The 18,675-nt window shown below is 34.7% G+C and overlaps 1 protein-coding gene across 1 annotated transcript in view; it reads right to left on the bottom strand.

The window, feature by feature from the left end:
• Positions 1 to 1,262: 1,262 nt before the first annotated feature.
• The window catches only part of CCDC178 (coiled-coil domain containing 178), a 63,125-nt gene continuing 45,712 nt past the window's right edge, over positions 1,263 to 18,675 (bottom strand). The window contains exons 9-12 of the mRNA XM_086372363.1: positions 10,789 to 10,884; positions 10,503 to 10,639; positions 1,707 to 1,890; positions 1,263 to 1,388 (exon numbers count right to left, since the gene is read on the bottom strand). Coding sequence (XP_086228489.1) covers positions 1,263 to 1,388; positions 1,707 to 1,890; positions 10,503 to 10,639; positions 10,789 to 10,884 — 543 coding nt within the window. The remainder of the gene's footprint in view (positions 1,389 to 1,706; positions 1,891 to 10,502; positions 10,640 to 10,788; positions 10,885 to 18,675) is intronic.

Raw genomic sequence — 18,675 nt, 5'->3', positions numbered from 1 at the left:
TGGAGTAATTTCATTCTGTTACTTCTGTCTAGTTATCTCTCAGCTACCACAGGGTGATAAAGAATCTGATGAACAACTCCTTCAATTCTGCTTGATCTAGCCAGAGAGACACTTTGCCTTGGCAAAGCAAGTACAGTGGAGTCAAATCAAATTTGCACTTAACCTACAAATTGTAGTTTATGGCATCAGGAAAATTTAGAAAAAAATAAACAGTTCAATACAACAACCTTCTTAATAAGTGAGTGCCTCAGATTAGTGAAGCAATACATGTGAAGAATTAAAGTAGGTTGTTACAGCTATGGGACAAATACATGAATATTAAGGGTTTCCTGTCAACTGAAAAAAATAAAACATTGTTAAATGGCCAAATCAGTGCATGGCATTTTCACTGACAGTTTCAATGAAAAAATTAATCGATGGCCATAGATACACACATATTAATGAAAAATTAAATTATAAAGAGCATAATCACTGCCACATTTCTAAAATAATTTTGAGATTAATTTTTGCTATATATAGTTTTTATTTACTAATTTTGGAATAAATAAGATACTAGAATCCCATTCAATAAATAACCCATGGGACGAGACACAAGCCATAGCACACCAAGTCAGCCGGACAGCTGGTCTCAGTGTGGGAAGAAAATCCTGATCTTTCAATACAGAACCACTTATGGGAAGGCAATCTACATGTCCTAAGGTTAGATAGCACAAGACAAAGTCTTCACTGAAAATAGTTCTACTACAGGGCCTGGACAGAAATGTAGATTCTACATGTTACAGATACTTGTATAACCAAAATCTTTAATTAAAAAAAGAATGCTGTAGGACTTCCCTGGTGGTTCAGTGTTTAAGAATTTTCCTGCCAATGCAGGGGATACAGGTTCAACTCCTGGTCTGGAAACTAAGATCCCACGTGATGCAGGGCAACTTAGCCCACATACACCACAACTACTACAGCCCGTGCTCCCTGGAGCCCATGCTCTGCAACAAGAGAAGTTTCCACAAGGAGAAGCCCAAGCACTGCAACTGAGAGCAGCCCCTGCTCACCACGACTAGAGAAAGTCCGCTCTCAGCAACAAAGACGCAGGACAGCCACCCACCCCCCACCAAAAATATGTCAAAGATGGGAGAGGTTCGGATGTGATGTGTGGTGGACAAAAGTAGCCTGTTAAAGTGGTCCTTCAGGTGTGGTAAAATGAAGTTGACTTTGCTAGTCTCTATTTCAAGTGGCAGGGAGTGGCTATTTGTCATCTCTCTCACTTAGGAGTGAATTTGAGGTCTATAAGCAGTTGTTTTCACAGCGCTGTGGTCAACTAATCGCTTGGTGCTCTGGAAGCTAATAACTTGCAGGTCTAATGTAGGTACTCTTCCCATCGTCCTTTCTTCCTGCCAGAGACAGAAACTATTTTACATGTTAGATATGTAGGAGGAAACTGAACCAAGCAGCACTCTCTTCTGGTGATCCAGCTAGTTTAAGGTTGGTGATAGAAAAGAGTAGGCACAAGTGTTGATTAGCTACATTGAGCCCCATTTCTCTTCTATTAAGGCTGACCTCTAAAGAAAAGTTGATTTTTCTTCTGATTTATAGGAGTGACTTTTCTGAAAAAAACTAATACAGTTTAAATGAAAATCTATCAATATTGAATCAATAAAGTTCAGGCTCATTACCCTTTTTATAACTAAGAAGAACACAGAGACACAAACCTTGAATTTTCTTCTCACTTCTGCTACTTTCTGTTCTAATTCCTCTGTTTTAAATCTGGTTAGGTGATAAATAGCACCGATGTTATAAGCTTCGTTGTATAGTTGTTTAAGAAACTCTTCATTTCTTGACCTCATTTTCAGCAGAGATTGGATTTCGGACTCAAGCTCTGATTTTTTCCTTATACTGTAAAAAAAAAATAAACAAAGCATAAATATTGATATATTCCAAAAGAGGATATATTGAGGCAAATATATTTAATAATGATAAAAGGGAACAAAATCGTATTTTATGTTGCCAAAAATACAAAATGACCATATACTTAATCTAAACTAAGAGAAAAAATACATCCCAAAATTCCATTTCTTTTCCTGCTTCTCCTGAAGGCTACTTCTAATTGTTAAGCTGTGCTCAATATTAGGAGAAAAAGCATATTAATAAGAAAGGTTTGGCAAACCAAGATGCTCAAATTTCAGAGCACTGATTTCCTTCTATAGCCACCCATCCTTTCTAATCCTACATAACATTGCTACCAAGAATAATAAAATTCAAGAAAAATTCAGCCCATGAAAAAGAGAAACAACAAAACTCAACAAAAGAAAACAACTAAAACTCTCAAAAAGAAAACCAATAGCTAAGGGAAAAGAGTTGGTAGGGAAAAAAGGAAGGTAAGACACTAATATCACTGTAAGATTCTCAAAGACACAGAGAAGTACAAGATTCTGTGGCACACTGCTGCTGCTGCTAAGTCACTTCAGTCGTGTCCGACTCTGTGCGACCCCACAGACGGCAGCCCACCAGGCAAGAACACTGGAGTGGGTTGCCATTTCCTTCTCCAATGCATGAAAGTGAAAAGTGAAAGTGAAGTCACTCAGTCGTGTCTGATTCCTAGCGACCCCATGGACTGCAGCCCACCAGGCTCCTCCGTCCATGGGATTCTCCAGGCAAGAGTACTGGAGTGGGGTGCCATTGCCTTCTCCGATGGCACACTAGATGTCCATATTAGCTGTCCATACTAGTTGTCCACAGACCGGTTGTCCACTAGGTTCTATGGCAGTTACTGCCCACACTGGGTACTGTCTTTGTTCCAAATACAAGTCACTGAGGCATACAATATAAGAAAATACAGAAAGTATATATAGTTACACTCACAAATGAGGTAACCATTTTTGTAGAATAGAAATGGAACTGGAAAGCAAAGCAGCAGTTAGGGCCTTAAGGACAGCCACTACAAAAGAAACCAAAAAAGTAACTCTGTGAGGTCACTGAGGTCTGGTAATTATTTCACAAGGTATATGTATGTCAAATCGTCACATTTCATGCTTTTAATGTATACAATTTTGTCATTTGCACCTCAATAACACTGAAAAAATTTTAAATAAAATGATAGGAGGTGTATGTAACAAAATTTTATGTGAAAAATTTCCAGTACTGAAAACCAGGATGGGTCATTAAATTGAAAAGTCCCACTTAGTACTAAACTGGATATATTAGACACCCAGAAACACACACCCCTGTAGATGTGTGTGCGACTGTGAAATTTCAGAACTCTGAAAATACGAAGAGAAAATTCTAAACTTCCCAGACAGAAAAAAACAGATTATCTACAAAGAAATGATATCCAAATATCATCAGATGTCTTATCAAGCAAAACTAAATGAAATACAGGTAAGCTCAGATTTAATGTAAAACATGATGATTATAATTAATAGTAGTAAAAATAATACTGTATTAAATACAGGAAATTTGCTAAGACTGTATATCTCAATAGCCAGTATTCTGGCCTGGAGAATTCAGAGACTATATAGTCCATGGGGTTGCAAAGAGTCGGACACACTGAGTGACCTTCACTTTCATACCACACGCATACACACAGAAGGTAACTGCATGAGATAATGTCTTAGTTAGCTTGATTGGGATAATCATTTCACTATGTACATTCAAGGAAATTGCAACCCACTTCAGTACTCTTGCTTGGAAAATCCCATGGACAATGGAACCCAGTAGGCTACAGTCCATGGGGTCGCAAAGAGTCAGATAAGACTGAGCAACTTTACTTTCACTTATGTACATTCAAATCATCATGATATACACCTTACATGTGTACAATAGTTTAAAGATTAAATGAAAGAATAAAATGAATAATACTTTCAAACTAATGAGAAAAAATCACTTCAGATCTAGAATATGATACCTTGAGAAAATCCTTGTTTGAATGAATATGGATTGAATAGAAACTGAGGTGTGAGTTTATGGAAACAGCAGTGTCTATTTGAATAAGATTTTTCTCACAAAGAATGGAAGGGCATTTTGGGGATGCAGTGCTCTGCTTTATCTTGTGTTTGCTTTTTATAAGCTGAGCAATATTATACAATGTTAATAAAGTATTAAAATAGAGAAAAATAACAATAATTCATGGAAAAGAGGAAAAAATTGTGTCAAGCCTCTGAGTGTATTAAGCGAGAATAGCGTCCATGTGGCAAGTACATTGGTAGTGAGCACTCCTGTACAGAAGCTGCTGCTGCTGCTGCTAAGTCACTTCAGTCGTGTCCGACTCTGTGCGACCCCATAGACGGCAGCCCACCAGGCTCCCCCGTCCCTGGGATTCTCCAGGCAAGAACACTGGGTTGCCATTTCCTTCTCCAATGCATGAAAGTAAAAAGTGAAAGTGAAGTCACTCAGTCGGGTCCGACTCTTAGCGACCCCATGGACTGCAGCCCACCAGGCTCCTCCGTCCATGGGACTTTCCAGGCAAGAGTGCTGCAGTGGGGTGCCATTGCTTTTTCCGCCTGTACAGAAGAGTCGTCCATTATTGTATCAGAATGTGTGAAGACAGATGCAAATAGGTTGGTAAGAGAAAAGGTAATTCCCATTTAATTGCATGTATGTTCTTTATGAATTACAATGGGAGATTATTAGCTTAAAATGAGGTAATGTGCATATTAGGATTGAGGTGAATGAGAAGATATGAAACAGTTGTCAGAAAAACTGAAGTGTCTAGAAATTTCTTGGTGTGTTAAATATCGCTTGAGACTTATAGAATTTAAGTTATACTCAAGGGCAAATGTATTCCAATGTTAATGAAGCTTAAATATGAGGGCCTCTAACTGACCCCTAGCCCTTAAAAAGTCCTTTGAGTGCCCCTAATGGTATTTTTACATGGTCATATGTTTTTGTTAAGTTTGCAAAAATGAGATATTATAACCACAACAGTCTATAAGACTGTTTTCTCTATTTTTCCTTTTCTAATATAATTTATCTTCTGTCAAGCGACATTAAAATAGCTATGGGCCCTCTGTATTATAATTTTACGCTCCTTCTTTCATAAAGAGGCTTCGCCTTCTATAACCTTTGAAAGTGATAGTGAAGTCGCTCAGTCGTGTCCAACTCTTTGCAACCCCATGGACTGTAGCCTACTAGGCTCCTCCATACGTGGGATTTTCCAGGCAAGAGTACTGGAGTGGGTTGTCATTTCCTTCTCCTGTATAACCTTTTAGGGTCCACCAAACCAGTATCCACCCATGATGACAGTTAGCACAGTTGTGTTTTCTTAGCCACAATCAACTGTTAGGATCCTGGTTTAGTCCAAAGATATACTTTCAGGTCATAGAAACAAAGTTTTGGAAGTTATTTTAAATGAATGCTTATTTTGATTACAAGTAGGTTGTATATAAAAGGAAGGAAGACAAGAAGGGGATATACAAATACACTAGGGATGAGAGACTAATCATCATAAAGGGTCATATAATTGCTGCAGCGACATAGTACGAGAGGAAGTAAGCTGAAGAGATAGGTTCTGGTTGTCAGGGAGTGGATTCTTAAAATCAAGATCAGCAGGTAACTCCAATGTTGGAAATGACAAGATGGTTCGTGTGAGGTAGAAGACAAGATGGTTAGGAATCTGGAGGTCTAAGAACTGAGAATCCAAGTTTTAATACGTACTTTAATAGAGACCAAATTCAGATTTTGATTGCTTCTGAACAGGGAGAGAACAGAAACAGGAAGGGCTACTTACTTGCAAGATTTCAATCCCTTTTTAAAAAGTCTAAAGTAGGCTAATGCATCTCTGAGTAGTTAAGTTTGAATAGGGCATACACCATTTTCTCTTTTAATATCTGAAAACTTAAAAAATAAAGTAAAACCAAAATAGCTTAAGCATTTTCATTCAAAAGTTTGCTGCTAAATGCTTAAAAAATCATATTCTATATCTCTACTCCTAAGAAGTAACTCAGATTAATAGGCTGATAAGATATAGCTACACGAGTATGAAAAACACAGTACCCTAAGTATTCTAGGGATCATTCTAAGTATTCTAGGCTGTTCAACAATTTCAATCATATTCTAACTGCTATCTCTGCAAATAAATTACCATCCTGTTAACTCTTGATAAACATATTTCATAAAATATATCAGTCTGTCTTTATAGTGTTCAATAGCCTTTTGCTCATTTCCCTCAGTGATCAAGCCCATCTTTGGCTCACTGCAGTTACAGTGGCATTTTCTTGCTTGAGGTATGGTAGAGCATTAGAAGTAGGTATTTAGAATATTTTACAGAGTTTAAATGTAAGAAAATGGCTATATAGAAATTCATACCACACAGTTAACTTCAGCAAACTAAATCAACTTCAAGTCATCTTAAACAAGTTTATTTCCTTGACGTGGGTTGCTGAAGCCTGTCATGTGAGTAAGCAATCAAGTAAAATTATGTGCTCACATCAAAAGTCCCAGATACAAGGGGGCCATGGTAAATGGATGCTGGCTTATGTGAAAGACAAAATTATTAAATTATGCACTGCTACTCCAAGGTAAGTAATCATATACCATCATCATCACCGAAAGGTCTTGCAGATATTTGTTATACACAGAGTACTGAACAAAGTTTCTTGAAAATTGCATCTATCTTTTAATATTTCCATTTAATAAATGGACTATATAGGAACAATAGATCATATACTTAATTATTTAATTAATATCTTCATGTTAGCATAGGTGCAACAAGTTCATGTACTGCTCAGCTTCAGTAAGTGGTAGAGTCTGGGAAGCAGTTTTAGAGAGGTGTTAGGAACTTCAAAGTATTACAGCCAATCTTCGCCTATAAATCTATTTAACATTTGTAAATAGCAATGATGCTAAGAAATATTTCTAAACAAAAAATCATATATATTTAAAATAAGTCATAAAAATAAAATCTAAATATTAGAGTAATTCTCACAAAAATTAAGGTTCACCCATATAAAATGACTTTTGTATAGATATTTAGATATTTAAATGATGTATTTGAAATCTGTATAACAATATGACAAGAATTCAACTATACCATGATGGGAATAAAATCAAACACACAGTTTCATCAAGAAAGAAATAGCAATATATTAATAGTGATTACTTCTATTGACATGATTTTAGGTTTTCAGTCTGTTTTTGTACATTTTACATTTTCTTCTCTACACTAAAAATGCATTACAATCAAGGTGCTAAAAAGATCATACAAGATGCTTTTGCTCTGAATGCCCTGGAAATTTGATAAAATGGAGCTTTGAATATCATAGTTTGGGAAATTAAAAAAAAAAAAGTCTTGGGCATATCCAAGGAAACAAACTGAAAAGCAGAACCACTCTCAAAAATACAAAGATGCAAATGATTAACAACTTTTCCCTAGGACTCAAAGATTTCCCACATATAGTTTCCAAAAGAAAATGGACAACTCACATTAAAGATAGCCAAGAACACAAGGGTAAGAGACAGCAAAAGCATCAGCTAGAAGAATAAGATACAGAAGCAAATAACAAAATTACACATATTTACATTATCAGACATAGATTGTAAAATCACTATTCATATCATGTTTAAGAAGCAAAAGATAAGCTTTAAACATCTGCAAAAAACAAAGAATCATAAAATGATTTAGAAGACTTGGAAGTAAAGCAAATGAAATTTGGAAATGAGTATTTTTGCATCTATCTATCTTAGTAAGAGACTTGCAAAAACAAGATTATCCTAAGAACTTCTGTGACATATGAACTGCTGACTTATGTGATCACATTTTGCCTTGGTCCTTTGTTTTCTCTTCTTTTGGAACATTACTTAGACACATGGCAGCTATGATCTTATCTGCACATCTTTCAATTTCTCTTTCATTCTGCAAACCTTTCACCACTTTTCTCTTCAACATTGCTTCTTCTCAATCTGCTGCTAAAATCACTGATTTAATTTTAAGTTTCAGATACAAATTTGAGAAAAAAAAGTAGTAAGTGACATCTTAAGGTATTACATGAACAAGCATAATGTATACTATGGAAATTCTTCTCTATAACCATGGTTACATTCCCACTTCCTGTACTATTGGTCCCAATAGTTCATTATCTATCTTTTTAAGATGAGACTTCCTGCCTGGTTAACATTGGACTTGGCCATATGACTTGTTTTGGTCAATGGAGTATGAACAGAAGTAAAATTTTTCATCTTTTATGGAAGCTGTAGAGCCACTGAGTGATCTCACTAATGCACTTGTGCTACCAAAGCAACATGCCCTAGAAGGATCTGATCCCTCACCTGGATCTAAGAGGCAGAAATAACATGAAGCACACACAGCAGACACAGCTCAGCTTCAGTATGAATGAGAAATAGACCTTTATACTTGTATACCACTGGGCTTCACAGGTGGCGCTAGTGGTAAAGAACACACCTGCCAATGCAGGAGACAGAGACGTGGGTTTGATCCCTGAGTCAGGAAGATCCCCTGGAGAAGGTCATGGCAACCCACTCCAGTATTCCTCCCTGGAAAATCCCATGGGCAGAGGAGCCTGGCAGCATACAGTCCATAGGGTCACACAGAGTCAGACATGACAAACGATGTAGCATGCACGAACCACTAAGTCTTGGCGGATGCTCATTACTGCTGGATAATCTAATGAAGTTAACTCTCACACTCTTTTCCTTTCCTCCAAAGCTGTCTTGTCATTAGCTTACCAACTTTTCAGACTTTTCTTCTCCTCTGGTTCTCTTTCTTAATAAAGTATACAGCTACAATTTTAGGTTATCCTTTAAAAAACAATGTTCTTTTTGCTTTCTTTAAAATAGTATGTTTAACATACAGATGAATTTTACAAACGGTTTCATTCTATCATCCAAAGATAAAATAAGCACAAAGAAATCGTATCAAACGTCATATACAATTGCCCAGTATCATCATCACCTCTCTCTATTCTTTCTGCTTCCCCTCCTTTCAATAATTAATAATGGATAGCATAGCATGGGGAGAAGGCACTGGTACCCCACTCCAGTATTCTCACCTGGAGAATCCCATGGATGGAGGAGCCTGGTGGGCTGCAGTCCATGGGGTTGCTAAGAGTCGGACACAGCTGAACGACTTCCCTTTCACTTTTCCTTTCATGTATTAGAGAAGGAAATGGCAGCCCACTCCAGTGTTCTTGCCTAGAGAATCCCAGGGACAGGGGAGCCTGGTGGGCTGCCATCTATGGGGTCGCACAGAGTTGGACACGACCGAAGTGACTTAGCAGCAGCAGCAGCAGCATAGTATGGGTCAGGAACTATGCTTGATGATGAAGATTCAGTGATGAAGAAAATATGGCCATGGCTTATGTCTTACCATTTGTTAAGGAAGATGGACATCAGTCAAATATTTACATACAAAAACCCTGCAAATTTGACAAGTGATATGAAGCAGAAGAGAAAATGTGCCATCTACACACATACTAGAGGAACTGGATTTAACCGGACAATCAATGAAGGCTTCCCAGAACTGACTCCTCAGCTGTAATCTTCAGGATAGACAGCAATTTGCTAAGTAGAAGTTAAAGGAATAGCATTTATTGAAAAGAAATTAGCATGAAAACACCTTAGAGGCTGGAGAAAAAAAAGTAACAAGGAGGAGAAGCTGAAGTAAGGACACTATATTTGAACCAAGTAATAAGGATGCAATTCATGGGGTCGCAAAGAGTCGGACATGACTGAGCGACTGAACTGAACTGAACTGAACTGAATAAGGATGAACCTTGTGTTGCAGAACCAGGCCTACCTGCCTACTGAGGGACCTTGTGGGATACATTAAGGTGGGACCTTTGTCCCCTCACCCTGCTAAAATCAGTGTAAGTATGGAGGGAAATGGATCATATTTAGTTTAAAAATTAGAAGAAAAAAAGAATGCACTAACCATAATGTAGATAATGCATTAAAAAGGGAACATAGTTACTGCAGGAAAATCAGCATTGAAAGGGAGCTATGCTCACCACTATACCACCGATGCTACACAAAACCAGTTTTGGAAAACATCATAAGTTCAGTTTGTACCAAAGTTCTTCTGGTGTAGAATGAACCAGACAGATTAAAAATTTATTTAGTATGTGGAACATTTCCTGTTAACATGTTGACTATGAGGGTTGAAATAAAAAGAGGAATCAAGAAAATTCATAGGTTTTTGAGCCAAGAAATCTAGTTTATCAGTTTCAGGGAAGAATTGAGTATTGACTGAAGGAGATCATGAGATTGATTAGACATATTTTAAAGTATTTTTTGAGTATAAGAGAACATGTTAAAAGGAAGTGATATGAATGAGTGTAAAACTTCTTATAAGATCATTTTTTCACTATGTTAATTTTTCTAAAGGGATTCAGAATGATTAAAGAGCAACATTTGGGATAGAAATAAAATGTGAGTTAATCATAAACACAAACACCATTACACCACCCACAAATGAAGGAAAACAAGATGAAGTCATTTATCATATTTAACATATTAGATATGTTACATAAGAATGAAAAGCATATTGGCGGTATTACCTGTCATTGATATAACCTAGTACAGTGTCAATATCAGTACTGAGTCTTTTATTTTCTTCCACCAATTGAGAACATGCTATTGAAATATCAGAAAAATCCTTTGCAATATTAGAAAGTTCAGTATCCCATGTTGATTTCTTAAAAAAAAAACAGAATCATTTATACATGTTTACATAACTTAAAAAGAAAAAAAATGTGTAATAATGAAATTACTTTTAGTTGTGTAAGATAGTAGTTGGGAAAACAGAATGAAGCTCTAGTGGGAAATATGGAAACATCAACTTACCGTGGCATAAAAATTATTAAGTACTTCCAAATATTCACTTTCATAAATTTTTCTCTTCCAGTGTAGTTGATCATAAAGCCTTTTCAAATCATCTAGCTAAAGAAAAAATACATACATACACAAAATAAGTTGTGGTGCTTTCCATTCTTTTGTAAAGTAAGAAATAAATTATCTTTCAAATTATGCAACTACAGTAACTTAAATATTAATTTAAATATTATAAAATAACAATGCAGGCTGTTTCCATTATGAAAACTGATGCAAGATTCCAAATACAATTTAGCAAGTCTAACAGTATTAAAATGAATAATTAATCTTGATAAGATAGAACGTATTTTACTTTTAAGAATTGATAAAAATTAGAAAATTTAAATTGCCAATACTCCTATCAACAAATTAAAGAAGAAAATAACATGAAGATGGCCAAAATGCCACAAAAAAGCCATTGACAAACTCACTAGTTTCCATAATTTTTCACCTAGCAAAAGGAAAACATACCCAAATATAAAGAACCAACATGTAATATCAAAATAAATCATAAAATGCTGAACCCACGCCCACTGAACTCAAAAATGAGGCCACATTATCTTTCATCACCACTGTTATTAATCATGTTTTGTGAAATTTAGCTAAATCCAAGTGGATAAAGAAACCAAATGTTACTAGTATAATACTGAATATGAATATATGCCTTCAATTTTAGATGGTATGATTGAATACCTAGGAAGGTAAAATATTCTATTTAAGATCACAATAAATAAATTTGGGGGAGATAGCATAAGAGAATTAATAGTGTTTACCTACAAAGGTACTAATCTGTTAAAAGCATTACAACAATATTTAAAAACTTTTCTCAAAAACATAATATTTGGAAATAAATTCAACACAAAAGGGAGGACCTATAATACAGCAAACAAAAATTCTTATTTAGAAGCTTGTTGTTATTGTTTCGGAGACGGCAATGGCACCCCACTCCAGTACTCTTGCCTGGAAAATCCCATGGATGGAGGAGCCTGGTAGGCTGCAGTCCATGGGGTCGCTAAAGAGTCAGACATGACTGAGCATCTTCACTTTCACTTTTCACTTTCATGCATTGGAGAAGGAAATGGCAACCCACTCCAGTGTTCTTGCCTGGAGAATCCCAGGGACGGGGGAGCCTGGTGGGCTGCCATCTATGGGGTCGCACAGAGTCGGACACGACTGAAGCGACTTAGCAGCAGCAGTAGCAGTTATTGTTTAGTCACTACGTCATGTCAAGAAAAAACATTTCATAGAAATGTTTAATATACTGTCAGTTATCCCATAATTAATATAGACAAAATAAAAAGGAGTATTTCCTTTGAAACTTCATGAAATGAAATTCATATGGAAGAAATGTATGTGAAGCTAGACAAGAGGTATCTGAAAAATAAGAATATTTGAAACTTGCTACCAGATATTAAAACATCTTATAATACCACTATATTAAAGGAGTATTTATTTTTGGCATTGCAATAAAGAAAGAAGGAAAAACTAGAGCCTCACAATCTGAATTCATTTTTTAAAGTATTTGAATTCAGTGAGAAAGAAGTTATTTAATTAATGGGTTAGAATAATATAGAACTTCTGTTTAAAAGAAAAAAAAAGTGATATTTCTATTTCACATTCAACTGACTTCATAACAAACATAAATTTCAGATTGAGGAAACCTAAATACAAACACAAAAACAGTACAAATTAAACAATATGATTCTATTTGCATAATCTTGGACTGAAAGAGAATGTTACCTCTCCAAACAAACCAAGATTTGTGATGTATCCAATGGCATATTTTACAAAAGTTGTGTGGCAAAAGACGACATAAACAACACTGAAGGAGAAGTTAAGACTGAGAAAAATCTGAGATATAGTTAGTCCTCATGAAGGATATCGGTGGATGTGGTGGATTAAAAACATCTGAAAGCTCTTCTCCATAAAGGTAATGAGAAATCTGGCTCAAAAAAAGCCAAAATTAGCTTTTTCAGAACTTTGAAAATTGAAAGAAGGCTTGCAGCAAATGGGGAGCACCTATTAAGATAACAGTTTAATCTGAGTGAGAGGTGTGAGCTTTGTGCGTTTGAACTTGTCCTAATCCTTCCCTCCAGGTTCATAATAGCCTTGCGTGCTCAGTTTCTTTCGACTCATTCCAACCCCATGGACTGTATCCACCAGGCTCCTCTGTTCACGGAATTTTCCAGACAAGAATACTGGAGTGGGTTACCATTTCCGTCTCCAGGGGGTCTTCCTGACTCAGGGATCGAATTCCGGTCTTCTGCATTTCATGCTTGGCAGGTGGGATTCTTTACCAATGAGTCTGAGTCTATTATATAATAATAGGCTCATATTAATCTTGAATATCATATTAATCTATTAGGGAGAAATCCATCAGTTGGGAAGCCACCAAAGGGAGCCACCAGAGCATTCCACTGATCTGGAATGCTTTCAAATCCTCATTCCCACAAAATTGTCATTATCTCACCTATCTGTTAGTTTTTTGTGTGACTCCATTTGCAAGGATGTCTCTATTTTTTTGATACAGAGCTCTCCCAGTACAAAATGTCTTCCCAGAAAATTTTCTCCTAAGCCATGAATTTTTCACCCAGGAAGACATGAAGTTCTAATTTAATTCAAGAGGAGAGTGGAGATTTTAGAAAATCCCATATTAGAGAAAAATGGTTGATCATCCATTTACAAATCTGAGAGCAGGCATGTGTATTTGGTGGTCTGAACTAATTCAGTGAATAATTTTGACAACTGAACGAAGTACCTTCCCTTTAATCAACACCTTAATCCCTAATCTCTCCTGTAGAGTATTAACATATTAAATTAACACACATCTAGTTTTTCAGATAAGATAATTGAGTATCTAAAAGGTGTAAAGTGAAGGTCACAACCATAATGTGGAGGAGAAATATGAGTCCAATACTATGATAGACTAAAACAACATTCTACGTGAATTGCTTTAAAAATTCTCAACCTCATGAGTCATCAGAGAAATGCAAATTTGAAACCACAACAGGATAAATTCAACAAAAGTCTTATAGTTAAAGATAAATAAAAGATAATATTAGATGATGATGCTAATCTGAGGCTGGAATTCTCACACACGGTGGTCTGAGTAGAAAATGTATAACTACTTTGGAAAAAAATTGTAATGATCTATGAAAACTGAATATATGCATCTTTGGACAAGTAATTCTCCACATAAATAAATATATAATTTTAACATGTATTTTGAGGGACTTGGTCGGAAAAACTGCAAGGACTGAACAGCAATAAACTCGAATTGCAGGTTATGAAGAAACTGGACATCAAGTTTAATTTTCAAAAAGTAAAGCCTGAGATACCCACTAAACATCTAAAGGGAGATTGAGTTGACAGTTAGATATACAAAGCTTATAATAAAAGACTAAGCCCCTGGAATCTCAGATGTTTGGAGTTTGGGGAGATAAAGAGACATGGGTGAAGGAAACTGAGAACAAGCTTCCAGAAAAGTAAGAAGAATAGTCTGTGTTCCAAAAGCCAAGAGAAAGAAGTTTCTAGAGACAAGTGCTACATGTACATTAACTGAAGATAAGAACAATTAATTCAATTAATGGAAATATTTTCATTAAAAAGTGAGCTGTAAAAAGGGCAAAGTGAAAAGTTTTCAGAATTTTGGAAAAAAAATATTAAAATGCAGGTAAATCATGTAAGCCTTATCAGAATATAAGGCATATAGCTTTTACTTGAATTAACACTAGCACAATTCAACTTTTATTATTTTTCCATTAAAATATTTTTGTTAAAATAAGGACTTATATTAATATTTAAAAGTTTTAGAGACATTTATCACAGCTTTGTTTACAATACCTAAAAACTGAAAACGTCTTAAATGTGCAATAATAAGAGTCTAAGAAACTCTCAATCATTAAAGTTGTATTTTAAAATATGATTTTGCAGTAAGTTTTTATATAAGGAGAAATGTCATCAATTATTCTATGCATATGATAATATCCTTTCAAAATATATCATAAGGTCTGTCTATATAAAACAAAATGTTAACAGTGACTACATTTAAATAGTGAGATCATAGATCAGTAATTTCTGCTCCTCACATGAGTGTATTCTAAACTTTAAGGGATAAACATTAAGTATTCATGCCATTTAAAAAGTGTATAAAATAATTTAAGATAATAGTTTGTGTAATGAATTCCACCAGATTTTATGAGGATCGTAAAGAAGGAAATAGGATCCATTAGCAGCAATTACAGTGTAGTGTAGTGGTGAAAGCCTGACTGGGAATCATCTAAAGTGGGAATGTAAGGAGAGAAATAGAAACAATGAACACAGAAAATCCTTTCAAGGGCTTTTCTTGCAAAGTACAAGAAATGAAATGTAGCTTAGGGTAAGATTCAAAAATAAAACATGAAGCATTCAAAATAGGGAGGTGGAAAGTAAAAATAAAGAGAATAAACCTAAAGAAATAAAAAGAAAATTATAACTACAGAAACATACATTACTATTTCAGAAGCTGGAAGACTGTAGAATTGCTAATCCAAGAGTCATCTTTACTTTTTAATTCAATTTTTAAAAATTTGAACAATTTCATTTAGAAAGTGAAAAATACACATATAATTAAAAATAAGAGATGAGTATAAAAGAACATTTTATATAATGTTATATTAGATTTGAAAATTTTAATCCACTTTGATTATTTCTAGGTCCATCAAAAATTATAGAGATATCAAGGAGAAACATATATCCTAATAAAACTAATCATGACAAAGTAAAACAACTGTCCATAAAAATAAAGCAATAATTCAAACAATTGAAAAAAATAAAAACAATGATCATTTTTCACCAAGATGTCCTATTAAAGTTTTAAGAAAAAGTTTACTTAAATCTATATTAATTCTCCAGGTAATAAGAAAGGAAGAAAAGCTTCACAATTCATTTATAAAGCCAGTATAATCCTGATAAGAAAATCTGTCAAATACAGCACAAATTAAGAACACTGAAATACAGACTGATTTATGAATATGGATATAAAATCCTAAATAAAATAATTACAAATCAAACTCAGCAGTAAATTAAAAGAACAATAAACCATAACCAAGCAGAGTTCACCCCAGGAATTTTAAAATGGTTTAATTTTAATATAATACATTGTTTCAATAGGTCAAATGAGAAACCATTTAAAATCATCTTCACAGATGCTTACAAAGTATTCTGTGTAAGTAATCATCTATTCCTGATAGATTTCATAACCTAAGAATACTTTTAAAATCTTTAAAATGATAGCAAGCATATGTTTGAAATCAATATTTAGATAACATGAACCATTCCTCTAAAATAAAAATTGAAATAAAGCCAAATTCATAGATGTTGTTACTTATATTTTACACATATGCCACACAATAAAATAAAAAGAGATTAAAATCTTATGGCTAAAAAACTAGCAATCTGTAATTTTACACATTATCACATTTTACCCATATAATTCATAAAAACTATAGAATAAAACAATAATAAAAATTGTATTGCAGTTTCACTGTAACACAACTTTGTTGGAGAAAAATCACTCAGCTTTTCTTCTTCAAGCTCTTTTTTAAAAATCATTTTTTACTTTTTGTGTTTTGGCCCTACCACATGAAATGAGGAATTTCAGTTCACTTTCTAGGGATAGAACCCGTGTCCCCGCAGTGGAAGCAGGGCCCGCACCCCTGCACCGTCACGGAAATCCCACTTAGCTTTTTTAGACTGGTTTCCTATTTAGTAAATTAATAGCATCAATAGCAATTGCTGGCTTGTTTTTAATACAAAATTATTTAATTTGAAAGATTTTGAGATAAAATGTTAATCAAAAGGTATACTGTAATAGGTATTTTTTGATATTTGGATTTATACTTATAGTACCCTAGATCAATAATTTATCAATAAATATTAAATTTCTACTAAAAAGACAATATCCAAAAATATAAAAATATCACATATATACAAAAGTAATTCACTTATTTACAACCTTTATCTGTAAAGTATATTAGAGATTAAATTTTTGTACACCTATAATTGTTCAATAAAATATGAAAATCACAAAGAATTTCTGTATCTTTGAAAGTTATTTTTGTATTACTTTATCAAGTGACTGGATAAAATGAACTGTAGGTGGCTGTTTCTTTAATACTACAAGAAACAAAGAATTGCAGATAATGATACTAAAAAAAATTCCTGAGCTATGGAAGAATTAGACTTCAAAGAAAACATTGGGAAAAATCATAGAAAAGCAGCTTTATTTTTACATTTAAGACGAATTTGATCTTGACAACTTTTTTAAAGTACTTAACCAATTTTTAAATGTTTTCTACTTTATAGGAGCTATTGTTTGTAGAAATGAGAAGGAAAAAATTTGTTTTCCTAGATACAGTGACAATACAAATACAGAAAAATGTACATTAATGAAGCAAAGATTCTAAATTGAAAGCATGATATGCCCTGAAATTTTAAAAGATCAGTTAGGTTGTATGTGCAATTAGGCAGCAAAAATCTTTTCTTTTCCTCCAGAACTAAAAGTACCGATTGCATACCAAAAAACAATGCCTGGAAATGATGCACAACATTGCTTTTAACTGAGTGTTTAATATGCCCACTTTGAAAATACAGCTCAAAGGTTTTTTATAATAAGCCAAACACAGAAAAAATATATCTAAACTTCATCATGCTCTCATCATCTCTATAAAATATGATAGTTCACAAATGATTTCTATAATTGAAAAACATTACTAACCTTGTAAATACATTCATAATATCTCATCAAAATAATGTTATGTTATGAAGGACCAGACATGCCATTTTTAGAAATGATCAAAAAAAAAAGGTTATTTTAGGTTTAGTGAATAAATTTCCCCTTTGACAATATTTTATTAACAGTGACATTTTTATAAATGATAAATTTCAACATGATTAGAAGACTGCTGCTGCTGCTGCTAAGTCGCTTCAGTCGTGTCCGACTCTGTGCGACTCCGTAGATGGCAGCCCACCAGGCTCCCCCATTCCTGGGATTCTCCAGGCAAGAACACTGGAGTGGGTTGCCATTTCCTTCTCCAGTGCATGAAAGTGAAAAGTGAAAAGGAAGTCGCTCAGTCGTGTCTGACTCTTAGCGACCCCATGAACTACACAGCCTACCAGGCTCCTCCATCCATGGGATTTTCCAGGCAAGAGTACTGGAGTGGGGTGCCATTGCCTTCTCCGATTAGAAAACTGAGCTCATAACTATTTGACAACACTATACTTTATTTCAATGTCTGCACTCTACTACATTCCACCTCATCAAGTGTTATCTAGACTCACAAGTTAAAGTGATTTTCCCTCAATTTCCAAGAATTTGTCTCCTTTCATATTGAAGTTTAAAATGAGAGGATTCAGTCAGACAGCAGTAGGATTGAAAGGATGAGAAGAGTTAAACATTGACACTTCACCTGCCTCCTTAGAAATCTGTATGCAGGTCAAGAAGTAAAGTCAGAACTGGATATGAACAACGAACTGGTTCAAAATCGGGAAGGAATATGTCAAGGCTGTATATTATCACTTTGCTTACTTAACTTATATGCACAGTACATCATGTGAAATGCAGGGCTGGATGAATCTCAGTTAGGAATCAAGATTGCCAGAAGAAACATCGATAACCTCAGATATGCAGATGTCGCCACCCTAGTGGCAGAAAGTGAAGAGAAACTAAAGAGCCTCTTGATGAAGGTGAAAAGGAGACTGAAAAATTTGGCTTAAAACTCAGCATTCAAAAAACTAAGATCATGGCATCCGGTCCCATCACTTCGTGGCAAGTAGATGGCGAAACAATGGAAACAGTGACAGACTTTATTCTCTTGGGCT

Source organism: Bos grunniens, chromosome 24 (genome assembly GCF_055505025.1).
Source record: "Bos grunniens cultivar Pamir isolate PY7600 chromosome 24, Bosgru_T2T1.0, whole genome shotgun sequence".
In the NCBI taxonomy this organism is placed as follows: Eukaryota; Metazoa; Chordata; class Mammalia; order Artiodactyla; family Bovidae; genus Bos; species Bos grunniens.
This window is presented reverse-complemented; position numbering and strand designations above follow the sequence as displayed.